Here is a 24,478-nt window from a genome sequence, read left to right as displayed (position 1 = left end):
CACTACTATACACTATACACTACTTCTTCTTGTGCGGCAGACTTCGCGCCAATCTTGCGTCCTTGTGTCATCAGAACGGGCGCCATTGGAAGCTTCTCTTCCATCCCCTTGCGTCGAAGGGAGCCTTCCATAGGGAAGTTGAGTCCAGGAGTGTCCTCGCTTTGCGTTAGAGACGTTTGGCCAGGTCTTTTTGAGCGGCAAAGATTTTGCGTTCCGTAGATTTTGGGGGGGCGCGGTAGTTTTTGTTTATAATCAACGTTTTTTGGGGGGTGAGATCGCGTTATTTATAAATGTGTCGTAACCCTCCACCACCCGACACGGACAATCAGCAAAAAAAGTTTCACGTTGACAAAAGACAAAATAGTTCACTGCTTGAACTATTTGTCTTTTGTCAACGTTGATTTTGAATAATATTGGTCGCGAAAACCTTCGTGTTAAATTGATAGTTGTTGTAGTAGGTTTTTACCGATTAAACTGGTACAAAACTGACACCATTATTCAAGGCATCATGTTTGCAATAAGCACAACACAATCAGTCAAAATGCAAACAAAAAGAAACAACTCTGATGATGGTAATGATATGCACTGTCCTTGAAGTTGATTGGTCCACACCCGAGACAGCTTTCCTTAGAGCCTAGTCTCTATTGGTGTTGGACCAGATGACGCCAAAAGGCACACAACTCAAAGACAGCGCACTATCAGAGTACGAGAGCTCGGGGTGAAGCATTTACACCATTGGAACCTCATTTGCCAGTAAAAAATATGATAATTGTTTTTTTTACCCTTTTATCTGGCAACAAAACCGACATCTTTATACATGGCGTCATGTTTGCCATTATCAGAGTTGTTTCTTTTTGTTTGCATTTTGACTGCTTGTGTTGCGGTTATTGCAAACACGATGCCTTGTATGAAGGCGTCAGTTTTGTACCAGTTTAAAGGGTAAAAATCTATTACTATATTTTGCCACTGGTAAAGGGGATGTCTCATAGTGTAAACTGGTAGTTATTGTTTGTTTTTGACACATTTCTTGTGCAGTGTGCAAACGTCGTGAGAATTATTTTATTATGTTTTATTTTTATTATTGTATTACTTCCCTTCTACGTGACTTTACCGAAAGAACCAAGAAGATGAATCCCTGCAGTCACAAAAGCTTTAAATCAAAAATTAACAGAGTATTGTGTTTTTGTTTGCATTTGACTGCAAGTATTGTGGTTAATGTAGACATAATTCATTGCAAAAGGTGTCAGTTTTGTTGCCAAAAAATGGGAATAACCCTATTAGTATAGTTTGTGGACAGTAGTTTTGGCACAGTAGTGACATGTTTGTAGTAGTCTTTTTCACAATAGCGACAAGTGTTTGTACCGTAGTTTTTGCACAGCAGAGCCACTTTTTTTTACAGTGGTTTTTAAATCCTTTATATTAAGTTCGCTTGCTTGCTTGCTTAGGACCGTGCAAATCTTTCGGTCGTTTTTTAACCCACTTCCCGTGATCCAATCGAGCTGACATTTTGCACACAGACTCGTTGTGCGTGACAATGTATTTTAGTAAAAAAAATGTCAAAAATTTTCAACATTTTAGGGGAAAAAAAAATATTTAATTACCAATTGCTTAATGGTGCAATGCAATAATCTGACCCATAGGTGGCAGCCATCTCAAGCCAGAGGACGAGAGGACTCGAGCCGCCCCGATGCCACGCATATAAAGGATTTATAGTGAAAAACTTTGTTTTTACGGGTTTACTTATTTTAAATCCTTTATATTAAGTTCACTTGCTTGCTTGCGCGCTTACGACCATGCAAATCTTTCGGTCGTTTTTTAACCCACTTCCCGTGATCCAATCGAGCTGACACATTTTGCACACAGACTCGTTGTGCGTGACAATTAATTTTCGTGAAAAAAATGTCCATAACTTTACACTTTTTAGGATTTTTTAATATATATTTAATTACCAATTGCTTAATGGTGGCAGGCAATCATCTGACCCATAGGTGGCAGCCATCTCAAGCCAGAGGACGAGAAGACTCTAGCCGCCACGCATATAAAGGATTTATAGTGAAAAACTTTGTTTTTACGGGTTAATTTTTTCACATTAGTGACACGTTTTGTGTACAGCAGTTTATCCATAGTAGCAACACGTTTTTGCACAGTAGATTTTGCACAGTAGTGACACGTTTTTTAGTAGTTTTTTGCATAGTAGTGACACGTTTTGTGTACAGCAGTTTTTCCATAGTAGTAACACGTTTTTGCACAGTAGTTTTTGCATAGTAGTGACACGTTTTTTAGTCGTTTTTTGCATAGTAGTGACACGTTTTGTGTACAACAGTTTATCCATAGTAGTAACACGTTTTTGCACAGTAGTTTTTGCATAGTAGTGACACGTTTTTTAGTAGTTTTTTGCATAGTAGTGACACGTTTTGTGTACAGCAGTTTTTCCATAGTAGTAACACGTTTTTGCACAGTAGATTTTGCACAGTAGTGACACGTTTTTTAGTAGTTTTTTGCATAGTAGTGACACGTTTTGTGTACAGCAGTTTATCCATAGTAGTAACACGTTTTTGCACAGTAGATTTTGCACAGTAGTGACACGTTTTTTAGTCGTTTTTTGCATAGTAGTGACACGTTTTGTGTACAGCAGTTTTGCCATAGTAGAGACACGTTTTGTGTACAGCAGTTTTTCCATAGTAGTGACACGTTTTTGCACAGTAGATTTTGCACAGCAATGAGTCGTTTTGTGGACAGTAGTTTTTTTTCACAATAGCTCCAAGTGTTTGTACCGTAGTTTTTCCACAGCAGTGCCACTTTTTTTACAGTGTTTTTTTGCACATTAGTGACGCGTTTTTTGTTGAGTAGTTTGGCACAGTGGTGACACGTTCTTGTAGTCGTTTTTGCATAGTAGTGACGCGTTTTTTTGTCGTTTTTTGCATAGTAGTAACACGTTTTTGCACAGTAGATTTTGAACAGTAGTGACACGATTTGTGTACAGTAGTTTTTGAACAGTAGTAACACGTTTGTGTACAGTAGTTTTTGCACAGCAGTGACACGATTTGTGTACAGTAGTTTTTGAACAGTAGTAACACGTTTGTGTACAGTAGTTTTTGCACAGCAGTGACACGATTTGTGTACAGTAGTTTTTGAACAGTAGTGACACCTTTGTGTACAGTAGTTTTTGTACAGTAGTGAGTCGTTTTTTGTACAGTAGTTTTTGCACAGCGGTGACACGTTTGTGTACAGTAGTTTTGGTACAGTAGTGAGTCGTTCTTTGTACGGTAGTTTTCGGCACAGTAGAGACACGTTTGTGTACAGTAGTTTTTGCACAGTAGTGACTCGTTTTTTGTACAATAGTTTTTGTACAGTAATGACACGTTTGTGTACAGTAGTTTTTGTACAGTAGTGACGCTATTCTTTGCACGCTCGTTAACGCCACGCTCGTTTCTTTTCTTTGCTTGCTGCGACATTTTTTTTGGGGGCGGGTGGCACAGCGGGTTTTGGTTACAGCGCAGTCGTGCCGAATATCTGTACAGGAAGCTTTCGTACAGTCGTACCGAGTCGCTGCTGTTTGTACGCTGCTGCTTGTGTTGTTGTTGTTGTTGTAAAGTGGATCCCCAAAGCGTCATCATCGTCGTCGAGGTCACAATGGCGAGGCTCCGGTTACCCGGGGCGCGAACCCGCACGCAGTTGTCGACCGAAACATTTAACTCCACAACAGAGCGTTTTTTTTGGGGGGGGGGGTTGTTTCGAGTGCGTAAATATACGAAAGTTTCACTAAAACCCACCACCACCCGACGCAGCCAACTGGTAAAGGGTTGTCACGTAAACAGAACATGCCAATTCGTCACTAGCACAGCACTGGTGCAGTTAGTTCTTTCGGTAAAGTCACGCGACTTTACCGCGGAGGATGTCCGGTGGCCGTCGCCACGTAGCAGCGGCGGTAGCAGCGGCGGTAACAGCCGGGGCGGTAGCAGCCGGGCCAGTAGCCGGGGCCGTAGCAGCGGCAGTAGCAGCGGCAGTAGCAGCCCTCACACATCCGTGTGGCAAAAGTCCACGGTGGCGGTGGTGGCGACGACGACGGTACCGGCGTTGTTGTTGTTGCGTCGCCCTTCGACCCCCGCCGACGGGCGCGTCTTCGACTTGTCGGCCGCCCCGTCCTCCCCCTCCACGAACATGTCGCCGATCTCCAGCAAATCCGCGAGGCTCCTACCCTCCTTCTTTTTGGAGTCCGTCGCCAAGTCTTGCCCGGTGCCGGTGCCGGCGCCGGTCCCGCCGGCTGTCCCACCGGCGGCTGCGGGCACGGTGTAGTAGAGCGTGGTGTCCTCCTCGCGCGCCTTGCCCAGGTGGTAGAAGTAACTGAAGTTGCTGACGATGACCGGCACGGGCAGCGAGATTGTGAGCACGCCGGCGAGCGCGCACAGCGAGCCCACCAGCTTGCCGCCCACCGTGATGGGGTACATGTCGCCGTAGCCCACCGTGGTCATGGTGACGACGGCCCACCAGAAGGCGTCGGGGATGCTCCGGAAGGACGTGCGCGGGATGTCCGCCTCGGCGAAGTAGACGGCGCTCGAGAAGATGACGACGCCGATGAAGAGAAAGAAGATGAGCAGCGCCAGCTCCTTGAGGCTGGCCTTGAGCGTCTGCCCCAGGATCTGGAGGCCCTTGGAGTGGCGCGACAGCTTGAAGATGCGGAAGACGCGCACGAGCCGGACGACGCGGAACACGGCGAGGGTCGTCGCGTGGTGAGACCCGCCCTGCAGCTCGAGGAGTTCGGTGGCGAGGGCGACGAAGAAGGGGACGATGGCGACGACGTCGATGACGTTGAGGAGGCCCTTGAAGAAGGTCGCCTTGCTCGGCGACGACAGGAAACGCGCGAGCAGCTCGAAGGTGAACCACACGATGCAGACGGCTTCGACGACGAAGAAGGGGTCCGTGAACATCGCCCGGGCCGCCCGGTGGGGCGTCCCGCCCGTGCCGTTGGAGGGCGCGGCCGTGACGGCGGCGGCGGCGGCGGCGGGCACGGCCACGCCGGGCACCTCCCGCGCCTCCCTGAAGCGTGGCAGCGTCTCCATGCAGAAGACGACAATGGAAGCGATGACGACGGCGACGGAGATGAGCGCGACGCCCTTGGCGGCCGAAGAGCTCTCGGGGTACTCGAAGAGGAGCCACACCTGGCGCTGGAGGCGGCCGGCCGGCAGCGGCTTCTCGGGCTCGCGGGCCAGCCCCTCGTCGTCACGGAACCTCGCCATCGCGCCCTCGCCCAGCTGGTAGAAGCGGATCTCCTCGGCGAAGATGTCCACCGACACGGAGTCGGGCCGCCTGAGCCGCCCGCCCGACTGGTAGTAGTAGAGGATCGAGTCGAAGCTGGAGCGGTTGCGGTCGAAGAAGTACTCGTTGTTGCGGGCGTCGAAGTACCGCCGGCGCTTGCGCGAGTCGCCCAGGAGGGTGCGCGGGAAGCGCGACAAGGTGGCGCGCTGCGTCTCGAAGCGGAGGCCCGAGACGTTGATGACGATGCGGTCGAAGAAGTTGCAGCCGCCGCCGCCGCCGCCGCAGCAGCCGCCGTTCTTGAGCGCGGCTTTCAGCGGCTCGTCACTCGTCGCATCGTCCGCGGCCATGCTGCCCCCCAGAGTGCCGGCCGGACCGCGGCCGCCCACGAAAACTCCTGAATCAGCCGCTGGCTCGCCGGGTGACTCGCTCGCTCGCTCGCTGGGTGACTCGCTCGCTCAATGGATCACTGACAAAGGCAGTGGCTCGGTCAGCGACTCACTTGACAAAGTTACAATGTCACTAAGTCACTCGACGACTCGCTCACAATGTCACTAACTTACTCAATGACTCAGTCACAATGTCACTAACTCACTCAATGACTCACTCGCAATGTCACTAACTCACTCAATGACTCAGTCACAATGCCACTAACTCACTCGGATGACTCACTCGCAATGTCACTAACTCACTCAATGACTCAGTCACAATGTCACTAACTCACTCAATGACTCACTCGCAATGTCACTAACTCACTCAATGACTCACTGGCAATGTCACTAACTCACTCAATGACTCACTGGCAATGTCACTAACTCACTCAATGACTCAGTCACAATGTCACTAACTCACTCAATGACTCACTGGCAATGTCACTAACTCACTCAATGACTCAGTCACAATGCCACTAACTCACTCAATGACTCAGTCACAATGCCACTAACTCACTCAATGACTCACTGGCAATATCACTAACTCACTCAATGACTCAGTCACAATGCCACTAACTCACTCAATGACTCAGTCACAATGCCACTAACTCACTCAATGACTCAGTCGCAATGTCACTAACTCACTCGCTGACTCAGTCACAATGTCACTAACTCACTCAATGACTCAGTCACAATGTCACTAACTCACTCAATGACTCAGTCACAATGTCACTAACTCACTCAATGACTCAGTCGCAATGTCACTAACTCACTCGCAATGTTACTAACTCACTCAATGACTGAATCACAATGTCACTAACTCACTCAATGACTCAGTCACAATGCCACTAACTCACTCAATGACTCAGTCGCAATGTCACTAACTCACTCACAATGTCACTAACTCACTCAATGACTCACTCACAATGTCACAAACTCACTCAGTGACTCGCTCAAAGGGACACTAACTCACTCCCTAACTCACTCACTCCCTAAATCACTCACTCCCTAACTCACTCACTCCCTACTTTACTCACTCACTAACTCACTCGCTCATTAACTCACTCCCTAACTCACTCCCTAACTCACTCCCTAACTCACTCCCTAATTCACTCACTCCCTACTTTACTCACTCACTCCCTAACTCACTCCCTAATTCACTCACTCACTCCCTAACTCACTCCCTAATTCACTCACTCCCTAACTCACTCACTCCCTACTTTACTCACTCACTCACTCCCTAACTCACTCGCTCATTAACTCACTCACCACAAACTCACTAACTCACTCACCAACTCACCCACTAACTCACCCACTAACTCACTCACTAGCTCACTCACCACAAACTCACCCACCAACTCACCAATAACTCACTCACTAGCTCACTCACCCACAAACTCACTCACTCACCAACCCACTCACTCACCAACTCACTAACTCACTCACCCACTAACTTACTCGCTAACTCACTCACTAGCTCACTCACCCACAAACTCACTCACTCCCTCCTCCTGCCTCTGATCGCACCTCACTGACTGACTGACAGACCCACCACCCCCCCTACACCCCCATCGAGTAACCCCCCAATACACCGCACCACCACCGCACCACCACAACCACCACCACTACCACCACCACTACCACACCACCACCACCACCACACCACCACCACCACCACACCACCACAAAGTCTATCGGTGATGTCTGTTGACGATGTCCATCAGCGATGACGCGAGTTGAATTCCGTGCAAAGAAAATCGGTTCTCCCCGTCCCGGCCCGCACCCCCAAAAAATATCAAAAATCGATCGATTCTTCTTCGATCAGGGGGGGGTAGAGGGGGGGTAGAGGGGGGGGGGGGTAGAGGGGGGGGGTAGAGGGGGGGGTAGAGGGGGGTAGAGGGGGGGGATGCTGGAGTTTCCTCGTCACTAGACCTGACGCACAGAAACTTGTCAGGAGCAGAAGCAGCAAAATCCACGTCCCAGGGCTGCTGGTGGTGGTGGTGGTCCCAGACAAACGCTGCTGCTGATGATGATGCTGAAGATGCTGCTGCTGATGATGATGCTGCTGAAGATGCTGCTGCTGCTAATGATGCTGATGATGCTGCTGATGATAATGCTGAAGATGCTGCTGCTGCTGATGCTGCTGAAGATGCTGCTGCTGATGATGCTGTTGATGATAATGCTGTTGTTGATGATGCTGATGATGCTGATGATGGTGCTGATGATGCTGATGATGATGCTGATGATGATGATGCTGATGATGATGCTGCTGATGCTGCTGCTGATGATGCTGCTGATGATGATGCTGCTGATGCTGATGATGATGCTGATGATGCTGCTGATGATGATGCTGATGATGATGCTGCTGATGCTGCTGCTGCTGATGCTGCTGCTGAGTGAAGAATCGCTGGGGACACTGCGGAAGAACCCTCGCTTTGCTCGTCCGTGTGGAAGACGCGGAGGGGGGGAGGGTGGTTAGAGACACCACCACCACCGTCACCACCACCGTCACCACCACCACCGTCACCACCACCACCACCGTCACCACCACCACCGTCACCTCCTGCCTCTTGTCCCAACAGGTGCGAGAAGAAATTCAAAATGAAATCCGAGGTGGAGCTGCGGGTCCCGTTTGAAGGCACCTCCCGTCCACTCACTGGCTCCTGCCTCAGTCTCGGACAACTCCTGGGCAGGCTGGCTCATGGGCAGGCTGGCTCATGGGCAGGCTGGCTCATGGGCAGGCTGGCTCATGGGCAGGCTGGCTCATGGGCAGGCTGGCTCATGGGCAGGCTGGCTCATGGGCAGGTTGTCTCCTGGGCAGGCTCCTGGGCAGGCTGGGCAGGCTGGCTCATGGCAGCAGGTTCCTGGGCAGGCTGGCTCATGGGCAGGCTGGCTCCTGGGCAGGCTCCTGGGCAGGCTGGCTCATGGGCAGGCTCATGGGCAGGCTCATGGGCAGGCTCCTCGGCAGGCTCCTGGGCAGCTGGCTCATGGGCATCCTGGGCAGGCTGTCTTATGGGCAGGCTCCTGGGCAGGCTGGCTCATGGGCAGGCTGGCTCCTGGGCAGGCTCCTGGGCAGGCTGGCTCATGGGCAGGCTCGTGGGCAGGCTGGCTCATGGGCAGGCTGGCTCCTGGGCAGGCTCCTGGGCAGGCTGGCTCATGGGCAGGCTCATGGGCAGGCTCCTGGGCAGGCTGGCTCATGGGCAGGCTCATGGGCAGGCTCATGGGCAGGCTCCTCGGCAGGCTCCTGGGCAGGCTGGCTCATGGGCAGGCTCCTGGGCAGGCTGTCTTATGGGCAGGCTCCTGGGCAGGCTGGCTCATGGGCAGGCTGGCTCCTGGGCAGGCTCCTGGGCAGGCTGGCTCATGGGCAGGCTCGTGGGCAGGCTGGCTCATGGGCAGGCTGGCTCCTGGGCAGGCTCCTGGGCAGGCTCATGGGCAGGCTCATGGGCAGGCTCCTGGGCAGGCAGTGGGCAGGCAGTGGGCAGGCTGGCTCGGGGTGGACTGTCGGTTGAAATCGCGACCGAAAGCAAACACTGCCCAGGATGTACCCTCGGTAACCCACCACCGCCACCACCACCACCGCCCCCACCACCACCACCACCACCACTGCCACCACCGCCACCACCACGGTACTATTTTAGCACCGACAACCACCCGGCAGCCACGACCCCACGGCACGAGAGAGAAAAAAAGAGAGAAGCTATCACGCTCGAGGCATCCGTGGGGGTTCCGCGAGCCAAGAGGCGGACGCGGACGCGACCTCTGGGCGCGTGCCGGTTCGCGTAAACAAAAACCAACACTACTACCGCTATCAACACCCACCACTTACTACTACCACTATCAACACTACCTACCACCACTACTACCACTACTACTACAACCCACCCACCCACCACTACTACCACTACTACAACCACCACTACTACAACTACTACTACCACTACTACTACAACCCACCCACCCACCACTACTACAACTACTATCAACACCACCTACCACTACTACCACTACCAACACCACCACCCACTACTACTACTAACACCACCACTCACCACTACTACTACCACCACTACTACCACTACTACCACTACTACCACTACTACAACCCACCCACCCACCACTACTACCACTACTACCACCACTACTACCACTATCAACACCATCCACCCACCCACCACTACTACCACTACTACCGACACCCCCACCCACCCACCACTACTACTACCACCACCACCCACCACCACCCACCACCACCACCCACCACCACCCACCACCACCCACCACCACCACCACCCACCACCACCCACCACCACCCACCCACTACCACCACCACCCACCACCACCACCACCATCCACCACCACCACCACCACCCACCACCACCACCCACCACCACCCACCACCACCCACCCACTACCACCACCACCCACCACCACCACCCACCACCACCACCACCACCCACCACCACCACCACCACCCACCCACTACCACCCACCACCACCAACTGCTCGAGGCGCCGTGCCCGCCAAGACACGGGCTCTCAGCTACCCACTCACCCACCTGGTTGCTCACCCACCCACCTGTTCACTCACCCACCTACCCACTCACCCACCTGGTCGCTCACCCACCCACCTGTTTGCTCACCCACCTACACACACACCCGTTCACTCACCCACCTACCCACTCACCCAGCTGTTCGCTCACCCGTTCACTCACCCACCCACCTGTTCACTCACCCACCTACCCACTCACCCAGCTGTTCGCTCACCCGTTCACTCACCCACTCACCCACCTGTTCGCTCACCCACCTACCCACCCACCCAGCTGTTCGCTCACCCGTTCACTCACACCTGTTCACTCACCCACCTACCCACTCACCCAGCTGTTCGCTCACCCGTTCACTCACCCACTCACCCACCTGTTCACTCACCCACCTACCCACTCACCCAGCTGTTCGCTCACCCGTTCACTCACCCACTCACCCACCTGTTCACTCACCCAGCTACCCACTCACCCACCTGTTCGCTCACCCACCTACCCCCTCACCCACCTGTTCGCTCACCCACCTACCCCAGCAGACTGAGCCTCCTTCTGCCGTCAAAAGCCCCACACGCGTGGAGCCACCTCTCCATCCGGACCGCACGCACACACACAACAACAACAACAACCGCCATTCGCCACTAAGTGGCGGTGACGTCACCACGACGCCTGTGCCAGGCCATGTGCACCTTTAGGCCACGTCAAGTGTCGAACGCCCGCTGGCAGGAGGTCACGGGGCAGACCCAGCAGGTGCCACGGGCCGACTGACTGAGATGACCGAGACGACTGGCTGATGCACCACCTGTACCCCCTACTGTGCCAACTTGCTGTGCTTTAGCCATCCGGCGCTCCGCTCGTTGTTATGAGCGTCGCTCCTCTGCCCTCCGTTGTTGTTGGAGGGCGACTGCCTCCAACTGCCCAGTAGCGTCGATCCTGACACCGCTGGTACCGGTCATCGGCAAGTCCACTCAGCTCCACGTCCTCCTGTACCACATCACTCCATCTCTTCTCTAGCCCGTGCCGCGCCCGTTTAGCCCCCTCGATCCGGCTGAACAAAAGCTGTTTAGGCATGCGGTGGCTGGGCATGCGGGCTACATGACCCAGCCAACGGAGCCTTGCCTGCCGGAGGAGCTCACCGATGGGACTTTGTCCAGATCTTTCAAGGATTTGTGAACTCCTCACACAATCCAGCCTGGTTAAACTCAGGATGGATCGTAGGCAGGCCAGCCTTAATGTTTCTAACCGGCGAAGATGTTCCATTAGGGAGGTCCGCGTTTCGCAAGCGTAGAGAAGGGAGGGAATGACCGTGGCCGAGAAGACCTTAAGCTTCGTGCGGAGCGACAGACCAGGCAGCTTCCACACAGCGTTACGCAACCGATGAAAAGATATTTCCGCTCGACTGATTCGCAGTGAGACCTCCGCTGCCAAACCGGAGCCGGTCATGAGCACACTGCCCAGGTATGGGAAACTCTCCACTCTTTCCACAACTGCCCCATCACCGATTGGGAGTTGTGGGTGTGGAGTGTCCGATGGCACAAAATACCCAGGCAGGTGCTTAGTTTTGGTGGGGCTGATGGTAAGGCCCCACCTCTTAGTGGCACACTCCAGTTTCAGCAAAAGCGTCTCTAACTCCTCTGAATGAGCAGCAATTACCAAATCATCTGCATACATAACGTGGTTGACCAATAGGGAGCCATCCCTTGACCGCACCCGGGCATCGATCAACCTCCCATTATATCTGTACCAAATGGAAATTCCCCCGGTACAGCTATTGAAGGCTTCACGAATTACGTGGTCAAAATAGATGTTAAATAATGTGGGAGCCAGAGGACATCCCTGTCGCACCCCAAGGTGTACAGGGAATGGCTCTGACTTCCGGCCACGTAGTTTTACCCGGGCCCGATCACCATCATGAAGGTCCTTAATGATCGTGAGCAGAGGGTCAGAGACTCCGAAAACACGAAGAACAACCCAGAGCCCAGGCCTACTGATGGTATCATAGGCCTTGACCAGGTCAATAAAGCAGAGATGTAGGTCTTGTTGGAATTCCCTACACATCTGCTGTAGCAGATGGACATAAAATATGGCATCCGTGCAGGACCACCCTTTCCTGAAACCGCACTGGGGCTCCGCAAGCCTCTCCTCAGCGTGCCTAGCAAGGCGATGTTGAATAATCCTTGCCAGGACTTTTCCCGGCACACTGAGGAGTGAGATGCCCCTGTAGTTGTTACAGTCGGTACGGTCCCCCTTCTTGAAGAGGGGGACCACAAGGGCATCCTTCCAGTCCTGCGGAACCCGTCCAGTGATCCAGACTGTTGTTATGATGTCATATAGGGCAGTCTGTGCACAAACGCCACCCTCCCTCAGCAATTGGCTTGGGAGATCATCTCCGCCCGGTGCCTTTCCTGGTCTCAGACTCCGGATCGCCTTAAGTACTTCCTCAACAGATGGCACCTCAGCCAGCCACTCACAGGGGGTGACATCCTCCTCCAATATTTGAGGCACCGCAGCCTCAGCAGGGTCATCCCCACTTTGTCCCACGTTGTTTTCCTGGCTGAGGGATTTCCCCTCCCCCAGGACCTCACAGAAATGCTCAGCAAATATGCAAACCTGTTCCTGGGGGTCGGAGATTGGATCACCGTTCTTTCCCCTAATGATGGCAATAGGTGTGGCGCTGCAGGTTACTTTTTTGATGGAGTTAAAGATTGATTTGTGATCGCGGGCCACTGAGGCAGACTCCATCTCCTCAGCAACACACATACACACACATACACACACATCCACATACATACACACACACATACACACACACACATACACACATACACACACATACACTCACAAGGAGGGGGGGGGGGCTGAAACTTGGCAAAGACCTCTCAATGTCGGGGTCTCAAACTTCTTCCCCCCCCCCAACCCCCTCTGCCCTATCCCCTTACTCCCCTATCCCCTCTCTCCCCCCTATCCCCTCTCCCCTCTCTCTCCCCTCTCCCCTCTCTCTCCCCTATCCCCTCTCTCTCCCCTATCCCCTCTCTCCCCCCTATCCCCTCTCCCCTCTCTCTCCCCTATCCCCTCTCTCTCCCACAGCCCCTATCCCCTCTCTCCCCCCCCCCCTCTTCCCTCACTCTGCCCCCCCCCCCCCACAGTTTTCCCCCTCCTCGCTTTCCATCCAGACCGCTACAGAAGCCACCACCTCCACCACCAACACCACCTCCACCAACACCACCACCTCTACCACCTCCACCACGACCACCACCACCACCACCACCTCCACCACCACCACCACCTCCACCACCACCTCCACCTCTACCACCACCACCACCACCTCCACCTCCACCACCACCACCACCTCCACCACCACCTCCACCACCACCTCCACCACCACCACCACCTCCACCACCACCTCCACCAACACCACCGCAACCACCACCACCTCCACCACCACCACCTCCACCAACACCACCACTTCCATCACCACCACCTCCACCACCACCTCCATCACCACCACCTCCACCACCACCACCACAACCACCACCACCACCTCCATCACCACCACCTCCACCACCACCACCAACACCACCACCTCCACCACCACCACCTCCACCACCACCACCTCTACCACCACCTCCACCACCACCACCACCACCACCGCTGCCGGCTATAAATAGATGCGGCCGGTGTCCGGTGGCGGGAGCCACCAACACGCACCACGCGGTGTGCCCCCCCCCACCCCCCCCCCACCACAACCGCGTTGGGTTCGCGTAGCCGGCGACGGTCAACGATACGGACCCCCCACCCACCCAGAGCTCGCGAACTCCGGACACAATCTGAACCTTCTCCTGGCGCGGACCCACAGATGGGGTTCATTTACAGACCCCCCGTCCACCACCAGCCCCCCACCACCAGCCCCCCACCACCACCCCCCCACCACCAGCCCCCCACCACCTCCCCACCACCACCAGCCCCCCCGCCACCAGCCCGGCACGCAGCCAATTAGTATCGAGGTGTAATAACTGATCCAGACACGACTTGACTTTTGGCGAGTTTTTTTAGTTCCACCAGAGGTCGCAACCGGGTACCCGATACCCGTACCCTACCCGATACCCGGCTACCCGGCCGGGTACGGGTACGGGTACCCGTTTGCGACCCTGGTGCGGCCGGGTATGGGTACGGGTAGGCCGTGAGTCACTGGTGAGTCACCGTTTGTCACTCATTTCCCAACGTCTTGTCTCTTCTCACAATTCAAGTTCCTAGAATCAACCCACCCGCGCCTGCAATATGGCTTCATCCCAGAGGTCGCAATCGGGTACCCGATACCTGTACCCTACCCATACCAGGCCGGGTACGGGTAGGGTACGGCCGGGTACGGGTACAGGTACCCGTTTGCGACCCTGGTGCGGCCGGGTACGGGTAGGCCGTGAGTCACTGGTGAGTAACCGTTTGTCACTAATTTCGGGTAGGGTACAGGTAGGGAACGGGAACCCGTACCTGGCCGGGTACGGGTACGGGTGCAGTGTTGTAAAGGACGGACTTCTAAACTTCTTCATGGCACACACTGTTTATTGTCTTAATACACAGTCCCTATCACACAAAGGGGGTATATGGTCCTAGATTTGAAGCTTTCGTGACTGCAAGGATTCATACTCGTAGTTCTTTCGGTAAAGTCATCGTGTAGGTAAAAATTGAAATTAAAATTAATACAAATAAAATAAAATCACGACGTTTCGGAGGCAACACAAGTGTCCGTCAACTTGTATTTAAGAGCTTGCATCTTGGAATCTCTGCCTCACTTGATGCGGCAAATCTGGCTGTGACGGTCCCACCTGATGACGGAGACTTGTGTTGCCTCCGAAACGTCGTCGAGAGTTTATTGTTTTATTTTTATTAATTTTAATTTCATTTTGTACCAACACGGTGACTTTACCGAAAGAACTAAGAGTTTGGGTATACGGTCCCCTCTTAATTTTAGAACTTTCGTGACTGCAGGAATTATTATTTGGTTCTTTCGGTTAAGTCACGTCTAAAGATAAAGTAACAAATTAAATTAATTAATAGCAATCGAAACGTCGTATGCTATTACTTAATTTAATTTATTATTTTATCTTTAGACGTGACTTAACCGAAAGAACCAAATAATACGGTCCCCTCACCCGTTACACTGAGGAGGTACAAGCCTCCGGATCTTGCAGGCTGTCTAATCTCCCTGCTATCGGACGGAGCATCCTCTGGCTGGACCTCGGGAATCTCTCCCCGACCACTGGTTACACTGAACCCGAGCCCTGATAAGGGCTGGAGGGCTTGGTCCAAGGTCCTAGATGTCTTCGGCCGACTTGGGTCTTCGTGTAGCAGAACTGGCCAAGAGCTCTCAGCGCTCCGGCTTTTATACCTGTTCGTGGCCGCGTTGTCCAATCCCCAGCGGCCACCTTGTGGTACCCTCCGATTGGCCCTTCCCAATCTGGCGTTTGGATCCTACCTCACCCCATTTGACCCCCTGACCGTTTGATTGAGTGGGAAAACCTTAGTAGTAGGTTTTTACCCTTCTAAACTGGTACAAAACTGACACCTTTATTCAAGGCATCATGTTTGCAATGACCACAACACAAGCAGTCAAAAAAGCAAACAAAAAGAAACAACTCTGATAATGATAATAATATGCACTGTCCTTGAAGTTGATTGGTCCACACCCGAGACGGCTTTCTTTAGAGCCTAGTCCCCATTGGTGTTGCACCAGATGTGTCGTGATTATTGCAAACATGATGCCTTGAATAAAGGTGTCAGTTGTGTACCAGTTTAAAAGGGTAAAAACCTACTACTATATTTTGCCACTGGTAAAAGAAAACTCATAGTGTAAACGGGAAAAACCTTGTTTACAATCCGCTCTCTCAGGATGCGAACGGCGAGTAGTTAACACCAATACACGCGTAAGGAATCAAAACCCGATAATTGTTTTTTTACCCTTCTATCTGGCAACAAAACTGACACCTTTTTACAAGGAGTCATGTTTGCATAGACCGCAATACCTGCAGCCGTAATGCAAACAAAAGAACATAACTCTGATAATGTATGCACTGTCCTTGAAGTTGATTGGTCCACACCCGAGACAGCTTTCCTTAGAGCCTAGTCTCACATGGTGTTGGACCAGATGATGCCAAAAGGCGCACAACTCAAAGACAATGCACCATCAGAGTATGAGAGCTCGGGGCAAGCATCTACACCGTTGGAACCTCATTTACCAGTAAAAAATATGATAATTGGTGTTTTACCCTTCTATCTGGCAACAAAACTGACACCTTTTTACAAGGAGTCATGCTTGTATAGACCACAATACCTGCAGTCATAATACAAACAAAAGACACAACTCTGATAATGTATGTGCACTGTCCTTGAAGTTGATTGGTCCACACCCGAGACTTGTCCCCCGTCTTGTCAAACATCCCCCTGTCCCCCCCCCCCCCCCCCCCCGTCTGCCCTTACCCCCCAATCCGTCCCATCCAATTTCCGCTCTCCCTCTCAACAAGATCCTGAGTCTCGGACGTGGATCTCATTTCAAGCTTCACTTCATCCCCGTCTCAAGCGCTTACCAAACACCAACCACCACCACCACCATCAACCACCACCATCAACATCAACCGCCACCAACAACCACCACCAACCACCACCACCCACCACCACCATCAACCACCAACATCAACCACAACCACCACCATCAACCACCATCAACCACCATCAACAACCACCACCACCACCACCATCAACCACCAACCACCACCACCATCAACCACCACCGGTGCCCTTTCTTCCACACTCAAGTTTCCCCTCTGCCTGCTCCATTCACCCCTCGGTACCCTTCAAGCAAAACCCTCCCTCCCCTCTCTTCCTACCCCCTCCCCTCTTCCTACCCCTCCCCCTCCCCTCCCTCCCCTCCCCTCTCCCTCCCCTCTCCCTCCCCCCTCCCCTCTCCCCCCTCCCTCCCCTCTCCCCACCTCTTGCTCCCCCCTCCTTCCCTCCCCTTTCCCCCCCCCCTCTTGCTCCCTCCTCGCTCCCCTTCCCCCCCCTCCCTCCCCTCTCTCTCTCCCCCCTCCCTCCCTTCCCCCTCTCTCCCTCCCTCCACTCTCCCTCCCTCCACTCTCCCTCCCTCCACTCTCCCTCCCTCCCTTCTCCCTCCCCTCTCTCTCCCCCCCCCCCCTCCCTCCTCCCGTCTCCCTCCCTCCCCACCCCTCCCTCCCCCTCTCCCTCCCTCCTCCCGTCTCCCTCCCTCCCCACCCCTCCCTCCCCCTCTCCCTCCCCTCTCTCCCTCCCTTCTCCCCCCTCCCTCCCTCCCCTCCCTCCCTTCTCCCTCCCCCCTCATCCCTCCCCTCTCTCCCTCCCCCCTCCCTCCCCTCCCCCTCTCCCTCCCCCCTCCCCTCCCTCTCCCTCCCTCCCCCCTCCCTTCCTCCCCCTTCCCCCCCCTCCCCTCCCTCAGCTCTCCCTCCCCTCTCCCTCCCCTCCCTCCCCCCTCCCCCCCCTCCCTCCCCCTTCCCCCCCCTCATCTCCCTCCCCTCTCCCCTCCCTCCCCTCCCTCCCTCCCCCCCTCCCTTCTCCCCCCCCTCCCTTCCTCCCCCTTCCCCCCCCCTCCCCTTCTCTCCCCCCTTCTCCTCATCTTCCTCAACCACAACATTTACAAGTTGGACCCCGTGACGAGGTTCCCCCGGTGATGACGAGGCCCAGCGTCGTCAGGCAAATCGCGAATCAACAACCCCCTCCATGCTCCATGCCACGTTCCGTTCACCGCGGACAAACCTCGGCAAGCGAACCCAGGCAAACAAACTAGTAACAAGTATAACCCGTAAAAACAAAGTTTTTCACTCTAAATCCTGTATATGCGTGGCGGCTAGAGTCCTCTCGTCCTCTGGCTTGAGATGGTTGCCACCTATGGGTCAGATGATTGTCTGCCACCATTAAGCAATTGGTAATTTAATATTTAATTTGTTTTCCCTAAACAGTGTAAAATTTTGGAAAAAAAATGTCACGAACATTAATTGTCTCGCACAACGAGTCTGTGTGGAAAATGTCAGCTCGATTGGATCACGGGAAGTGGGTTAAAAAACGACCGAAAGATTTGCACGGTCGTAAGCAAGCAATCGAAACTTAATATAAAGGATTAAAAAAATAAATCCGTGTTATGGGTGACGCATTCATACCGACGGCGATCGAACGGGAATTTTTATTTTTTATTACGAAGAATATTTCGCGAAAGCCGCACCGCGCTTTAAGTCCTGGGGAGGCGGCCACGGTGGTTGTGAGATGTTGACTACCTCGCCCGGTACGCAGGAAGTCGTGGGTTCCATCTCTCTCTCTCATCATCACGGTGGCTAGGAGATGTTGACTACCTCGCCTGGTACGCAGGAAGTCGTGGGTTCCATCCCTACCCCTGACATCACGGTGGCTAGGAGATGTTGACTACCTCGCCTGGTCTACAGGAGGTCGTGGGTTCTATCCCGACTCTTGACGATGCCTGCTGCTGCTGCTGTAGATTTGAAATCTGCGTGTCTCTCTCTCTCATCATCATCACGGTGGCTGTGAGATGTTGACTACCTCGCCTGGTGTGCAGGAGGTCGTGGGTTCCATCCCGACCCTGACGACGCCTGCTGCTGCTGTAGATTTGGAGTCTGCGTCTCTCTCTCATCATCATCACGGTGGCTAGGAGATGTTGACTACCTCGCCCGGTACGCAGGAGGTCGTGGGTTCGATCCCGACTTTTTGACGCCTGCTGCTGCTGCTGTAGATGTGAAGTCTGCGTCTCTCTCTCATCATCACGGTGGCTAGGAGATGTTGACTACCTCGCCTGGTCTACAGGAGGTCGTAGGTTCGATCCCGACCCTGACGACGCCTGCTGCTGCTGCTGTAGATTTGGGGTCTGCGTGAGTGAATGTGAGAGTGTGTGAGTGCATGAGTGAGTGTATGAGTGAGTGCGTGAGCGCGTGTATGAGTGTGTGAGTGAATGTGAGTGAGTGTGTGAGTGTATGAGTGAGTGTATGAGTGAGTGTGTGCGTGTGTGAGTGAGTGTATGAGTGAGTGTGTGAGTGAGTGTGAGTGAATGCGTGAGTGAGTGAATGTGTGAGTGTGAGTGAATGTGTGTGTGTGAGTGTCAGTGAGTGTGTGAATGTGTGAGAGTGAGTGTGAGAGTGTTTGAGAGTGAGTGTATGAGTGAGTGTGTGAGTGTGTGAGTGAGTGTATGAGTGAGTGTATGAGTGAGTGTATGAGTGAGTGTGAGAGTGTATGAGTGAGTGTATGAGTGAGTGTGAGAGTGTATGAGTGAGTGTATGAGTGAGTGTGTGAGTGTATGAGTGAGTGTATGAGTGAGTGTGTGAGTGTATGAGTGAGTGTATGAGTGAGTGTATGAGTGAGTGTGAGAGTGTTTGAGAGTGAGTGTGTGAGTGTATCAGTGAGTGTGTGCGTGTGTGCGTGTGTGTGCGTGTGTGTGCGTGTGTGAGAGTGAGTGTGCTCGTGTGCGTGTGAGTGTATGAGTGAGTGTATGAGTGAGTGTGTGCGTGAGTGTGTGAGTGTATGAGTGAGTGTGTGCGTGAGTGTGTGCGTGAGTGTGTGAGTGTATGAGTGAGTGTATGAGTGAGTGAGTGTATGAGTGAGTGTGTGCGTGAGTGTGTGCGTGAGTGTGTGAGTGTATGAGTGAGTGTATGAGTGAGTGTGTGCGTGAGTGTATGAGTGAGTGTATGAGTGAGTGTGTGCGTGAGTGTGTGGGTGAGTGTGTGAGTGTATGAGTGAGTGTATGAGTGAGTGAGTGTATGAGTGAATGTGTGCGTGAGTGTGTGAGTGAGTGTGTGAGTGTATGAGTGAGTGTATGAGTGAGTGTGTGCGTGAGTGTATGAGTGAGTGTATGAGTGAGTGTGTGCGTGAGTGTGTGCGTGAGTGTGTGAGTGTATGAGTGAGTGTATGAGTGAGTGAGTGTATGAGTGAGTGTGTGCGTGAGTTTGTGCGTGAGTGTGTGAGTGTATGAGTGAGTGTATGAGTGAGTGTGTGCGTGAGTGTATGAGTGAGTGTATGAGTGAGTGTGTGCGTGAGTGTGTGCGTGAGTGTGTGAGTGTATGAGTGAGTGAGTGTATGAGTGAGTGAGTGTATGAGTGAGTGTATGAGTGAGTGAGTGTATGAGTGAGTGTGTGCGTGAGTGTGTGCGTGAGTGTGTGAGTGTATGAGTGAGTGTATGAGTGAGTGTGTGCGTGAGTGTATGAGTGAGTGTATGAGTGAGTGTGTGCGTGAGTGTGTGCGTGAGTGTGTGAGTGTATGAGTGTATGAGTGAGTGTGTGCGTGAGTGTATGAGTGAGTGTATGAGTGAGTGTGTGCGTGAGTGTGTGCGTGAGTGCGTGAGTGTATGAGTGAGTGTATGAGTGAGTGTATGAGTGAGTGTATGAGTGAGTGTATGAGTGAGTGTATGAGTGAGTGAGTGTGTGAGTGAGTGTGTGAGTGTATGAGTGAGTGTATGAGTGAGTGAGTGTATGAGTGAGTGTGTGTGTGAGTGTATGAGTGAGTGTATGAGTGAGTGTGTGCGTGAGTGTGTGCGTGAGTGTGTGAGTGTATGAGTGAGTGTATGAGTGAGTGAGTGTATGAGTGAGTGTGTGCGTGAGTGTATGAGTGAGTGTGTGCGTGAGTGTATGAGTGAGTGTGTGCGTGAGTGTGTGAGTGTATGAGTGAGTGTATGAGTGAGTGAGTGTATGAGTGAGTGTGTGCGTGAGTGTATGAGTGAGTGTATGAGTGAGTGTATGAGTGAGTGTATGAGTGAGTGAGTGTATGAGTGAGTGTGTGCGTGAGTGTATGATTGAGTGTATGATTGAGTGTATGAGCGTGTGTGTGCGTGTGCGCGTGTGCACGTCACCCCACCACCCCCGCCCACCCCCCCACCACCCCCTCTCTTCACAGCTTCACAGCCGTCCTCAGCTTGGCGGAGCGAGATCGTGGGTTGTCGCGCACCTCCAACTCGCCGGGGTAGATCACGGGGGGTGACGTCAACGCCCAGAACCTCCTCCTCTTACTACTCGTCGTCGGAGTCTCCGTGGAATCCTCTTCCACCTCGTCGTCCTCTTCGACATCGTAGGGGAAGCGTTCGTGCCGGTCCCTCTGGCTGGAATGGGGCAGCGTGGAAGTCGGACGCGGGGATCAAAAAATAAAATGAAATTAAAAAGTAAACAAAAAATAAAATAAAAAGTAAAATGAAAATGAAATTAAAAAATAAAATGAAATTAAAAAGTAAACTAAAAAAAAATAAAAAGTAAAATGAAAATGAAATTAAAAAATAAAATGAAATTAAAAAGTAACTAAAAATAAAATGAAAAGTAAAATGAAAATGAAATTAAAAAATAAAATGAAATTAAAAAGTAAACTAAAAATAAAATGAAAAAGTAATTTTCGATTTAAAGCTTTCGTGACTGCAGGGATTCATCTTCTTGGTTATTTCGGTAAAGTCACGTAGAAGGGAAGTAATAAAATAATAAAAACAAAACGTCGTGAGAATTATTTTATTTTATTATGTTTTATTTTTATTATTTTATTACTTCCCTTCTACGTGACTTTACCGAAATAACCAAGAAGATGAAAAAGTAAACTAAAATAAAATGAAAAAGTAAAATAAAATAAAAAATGAAAATAAAATTAAAATAAAAAAGATAAAAATAAAAAAACTTAAGTAAAATAAAAAGAAAATGAAAAATGAAAATAAAATTAAAAAGTAAACTAAAAAGAAAATTAAAAAGTAAAATGAAAATGAAATTAAAAAAATAAAATAAAAAAGTTAAATAAAATAAAATAAAAAATGAAAATAAAATTAAAATAAAAAAGATAAAAATAAAAAAACTTAAGAAAACTAAAAAGAAAATAAAAAATGAAAATGACAAAAATAAAAAAGTTAAATAAAATAAGTAAAATAAAAATCAAATGAAAAATAAATTATTTTATTTTTCATTCTATTTTCACCTACCTTGCAGCCACGAAAACTTAAAAAATCTAGAAAATTTCGTGATCGCCGTTCGATTAGCGACGATATTTTTTGGCAAGCCGAGCGACAGTTCAAATGTTCACCGCGCGACAGATTTAAAACACGCGGTGGTGGAGCAGCCTCCTCCTCCACCACCACCTCGTCGTCCTCTTCGACATCGTAGGGGAAGCGTTCGTGCCGGTCCCTCTGGCTGGAATGGGGCAGCGTGGAAGTTGGACACGGGGATCAACGATTTGGGGGGGGGGGGGGGGGGGGGAATATACGACTGCGATTTTTAAAGATGGTTTTTTCGGTAAAGTCACGTGGGTGAAAATAAAAGAAAAAAGTAAAATGAAATGAAAAAGTAAAATAAAAATAAAAAATGAAAATAAAATATAAATAAAAAAGTAAGATAAAAATAAAAAAAATAAAGTAAAATAAAAAATGAAAATAAAATAAAAAAATGAAAATAAAATAAAAAAGTAAAATAAAAAAGTAAAATAAAAAATGAAAATAAAATAAAAAAGTAAAATAAAAAATGAAAATTAAATAAAAATAAAAAAGTTTGATAAAATAAAAAAAATTAAGTAAAATAAAAGTAAAATAAAAAATGAAAATAAAATAAAAAAAGTTAAATAAAAAAGTCAAATAAAAAATGAAAATAAAAAATGAAAATAAAAAATGAAAATAAAAAATGAAAATAAAAAAAGTAAAATAAAAAATGAAAATAAAAGTAAAATAAAAAATGAAAATAAAAAATGAAAAAAAAAAGTTAAATAAAAAATGAAAATAAAAAGTAAAATAAAAAATGAAAATAAAAAAAATAAAATAAAAAATGAAAATAAAAAATGAAAATAAAAAATGAAAATAAAAAATGAAATAAAAAAGTAAAATAAAAATGAAAATAAAAAATGAAAATAAAAAATGAAAATAAAAAATGAAAATAAAAAATGAAAATAAAAAATGAAAATAAAAAACTTAAAATCTAGAATATTTCGCGATCGCCGTTCGATTAGCGACGATATTTTTTCAATCCGAGCGACAGTTCAATGATCACAGATTGAAAACACGCGGTGGTGGAGCATCACCGAGTGAGGCCGTCAAAATAGGAACCGCTCTAGAAATTCTAATGCGAGGATGAGAACTCAAAAGATGTCAATCGCTTCCAACGTGTATTTATCAAAATGTTTTCATTGAAATGAAACAATCGAACATAGAACTATTGCTAAGTTAAATAAGTAAGGTTATAAAAAAATAACAAACAATTCCAATTTACTTTTAAAATCGCTAAAAAAATCGCAGCCGTTGCAAATTGCTAATCGCATCGTTTTAATTGATCAGCATTAACGCAAGCCCCTGCCTCTAGCAGGGCTGTAGGGGCAAGTGCTGTTAGTAGCGAGTAGCAGCAGCACCTACACACAGACAAAGATCCCCCGTGTAGCCTCTAGCAGGGCTGCACCCACCCACCCACCAAACACCCACCCACCCACCAAACACCCACCCACTTACCCACCCACTCACCCACCCACCCACTCACCCACCCACCCACCCACTCACCCACCCACTCACCCAACCACTCACCCAACCACTCACCCAACCACTCACCCACCCACCGACTCACCCACCCACCGACTCACCCACCCACCGACTCACCAACCCAACAACTCACAACCCACCCACCCACTCACCAACCCACCCACCCACTCACCAACCCACCCACCCACTCACCAACCCACCCACCCACTCACCAACCCACCCACCCACTCACCAACCCACCCACCCACTCACCAACCCACCCACCCACTCAGCCACCACCCAACCCACTCACCAACTCCACCACACCCACTCACTCACCCACTCACCCTCACCCACTCATCCACTCACCCACTTCACCCACTCACTCACTTCACGTCACTCACTCACCCACCACACTCCCTCACCCACCCACCCACCCACCCACTCAACTCTCACTCACCTCACGTCACCCACCCACTCACCCACCTCAACAGCCACCACTCACCAACCCACTCCCCACTCACCAACCCAATCACCACCCACTCACCACCCACTCACCCACCCACTCAACAACCCACCCCCACTCACCAAACCCACCGAACCCCCTCACCAACTCACCCACCCCACCCACATTCACCAACCCACCCAGCTCACTCACCAACCCAACCACTCCACTCACCCACCCACCCACCACTTCACCCCCCACTCACTCACCCACTCCACCCAACCCTCACCCACTCCACCAACCCACTCCCACCCAACCACTCACGGCCACTCACCCAC

General features: G+C 50.8%; 1 protein-coding gene across 1 annotated transcript; it reads right to left on the bottom strand.

The window, feature by feature from the left end:
* Positions 1 to 719: 719 nt before the first annotated feature.
* Positions 720 to 7,483, bottom strand: LOC133359956 (potassium voltage-gated channel subfamily A member 3-like). The gene has a single exon (XM_061578521.1). It carries the CDS (start codon positions 5,601 to 5,603, stop codon positions 4,017 to 4,019), a length of 1,587 nt encoding a protein of 528 aa, XP_061434505.1. The 5' UTR covers positions 5,604 to 7,483; the 3' UTR covers positions 720 to 4,016.
* Between the last annotated feature and the right edge of the window lie 16,995 nt (positions 7,484 to 24,478).

This window comes from Lethenteron reissneri, chromosome 66, assembly GCF_015708825.2.
Source record: "Lethenteron reissneri isolate LAM-NWPU_2019-01 chromosome 66, ASM1570882v1, whole genome shotgun sequence".
NCBI classification, from domain to species: Eukaryota; Metazoa; Chordata; class Hyperoartia; order Petromyzontiformes; family Petromyzontidae; genus Lethenteron; species Lethenteron reissneri.
The sequence above is the reverse complement of the archived record's forward strand: the minus strand, read 5'-3'. Positions and strand labels throughout refer to the sequence as shown.

Bases quoted from the DNA above. Each gene is read 5' to 3' on its own strand.
- LOC133359956 (XM_061578521.1), bottom strand. From the start codon at position 5,603: ATGGCCGCGGACGATGCGACGAGTGACGAGCCGCTGAAAGCCGCGCTC.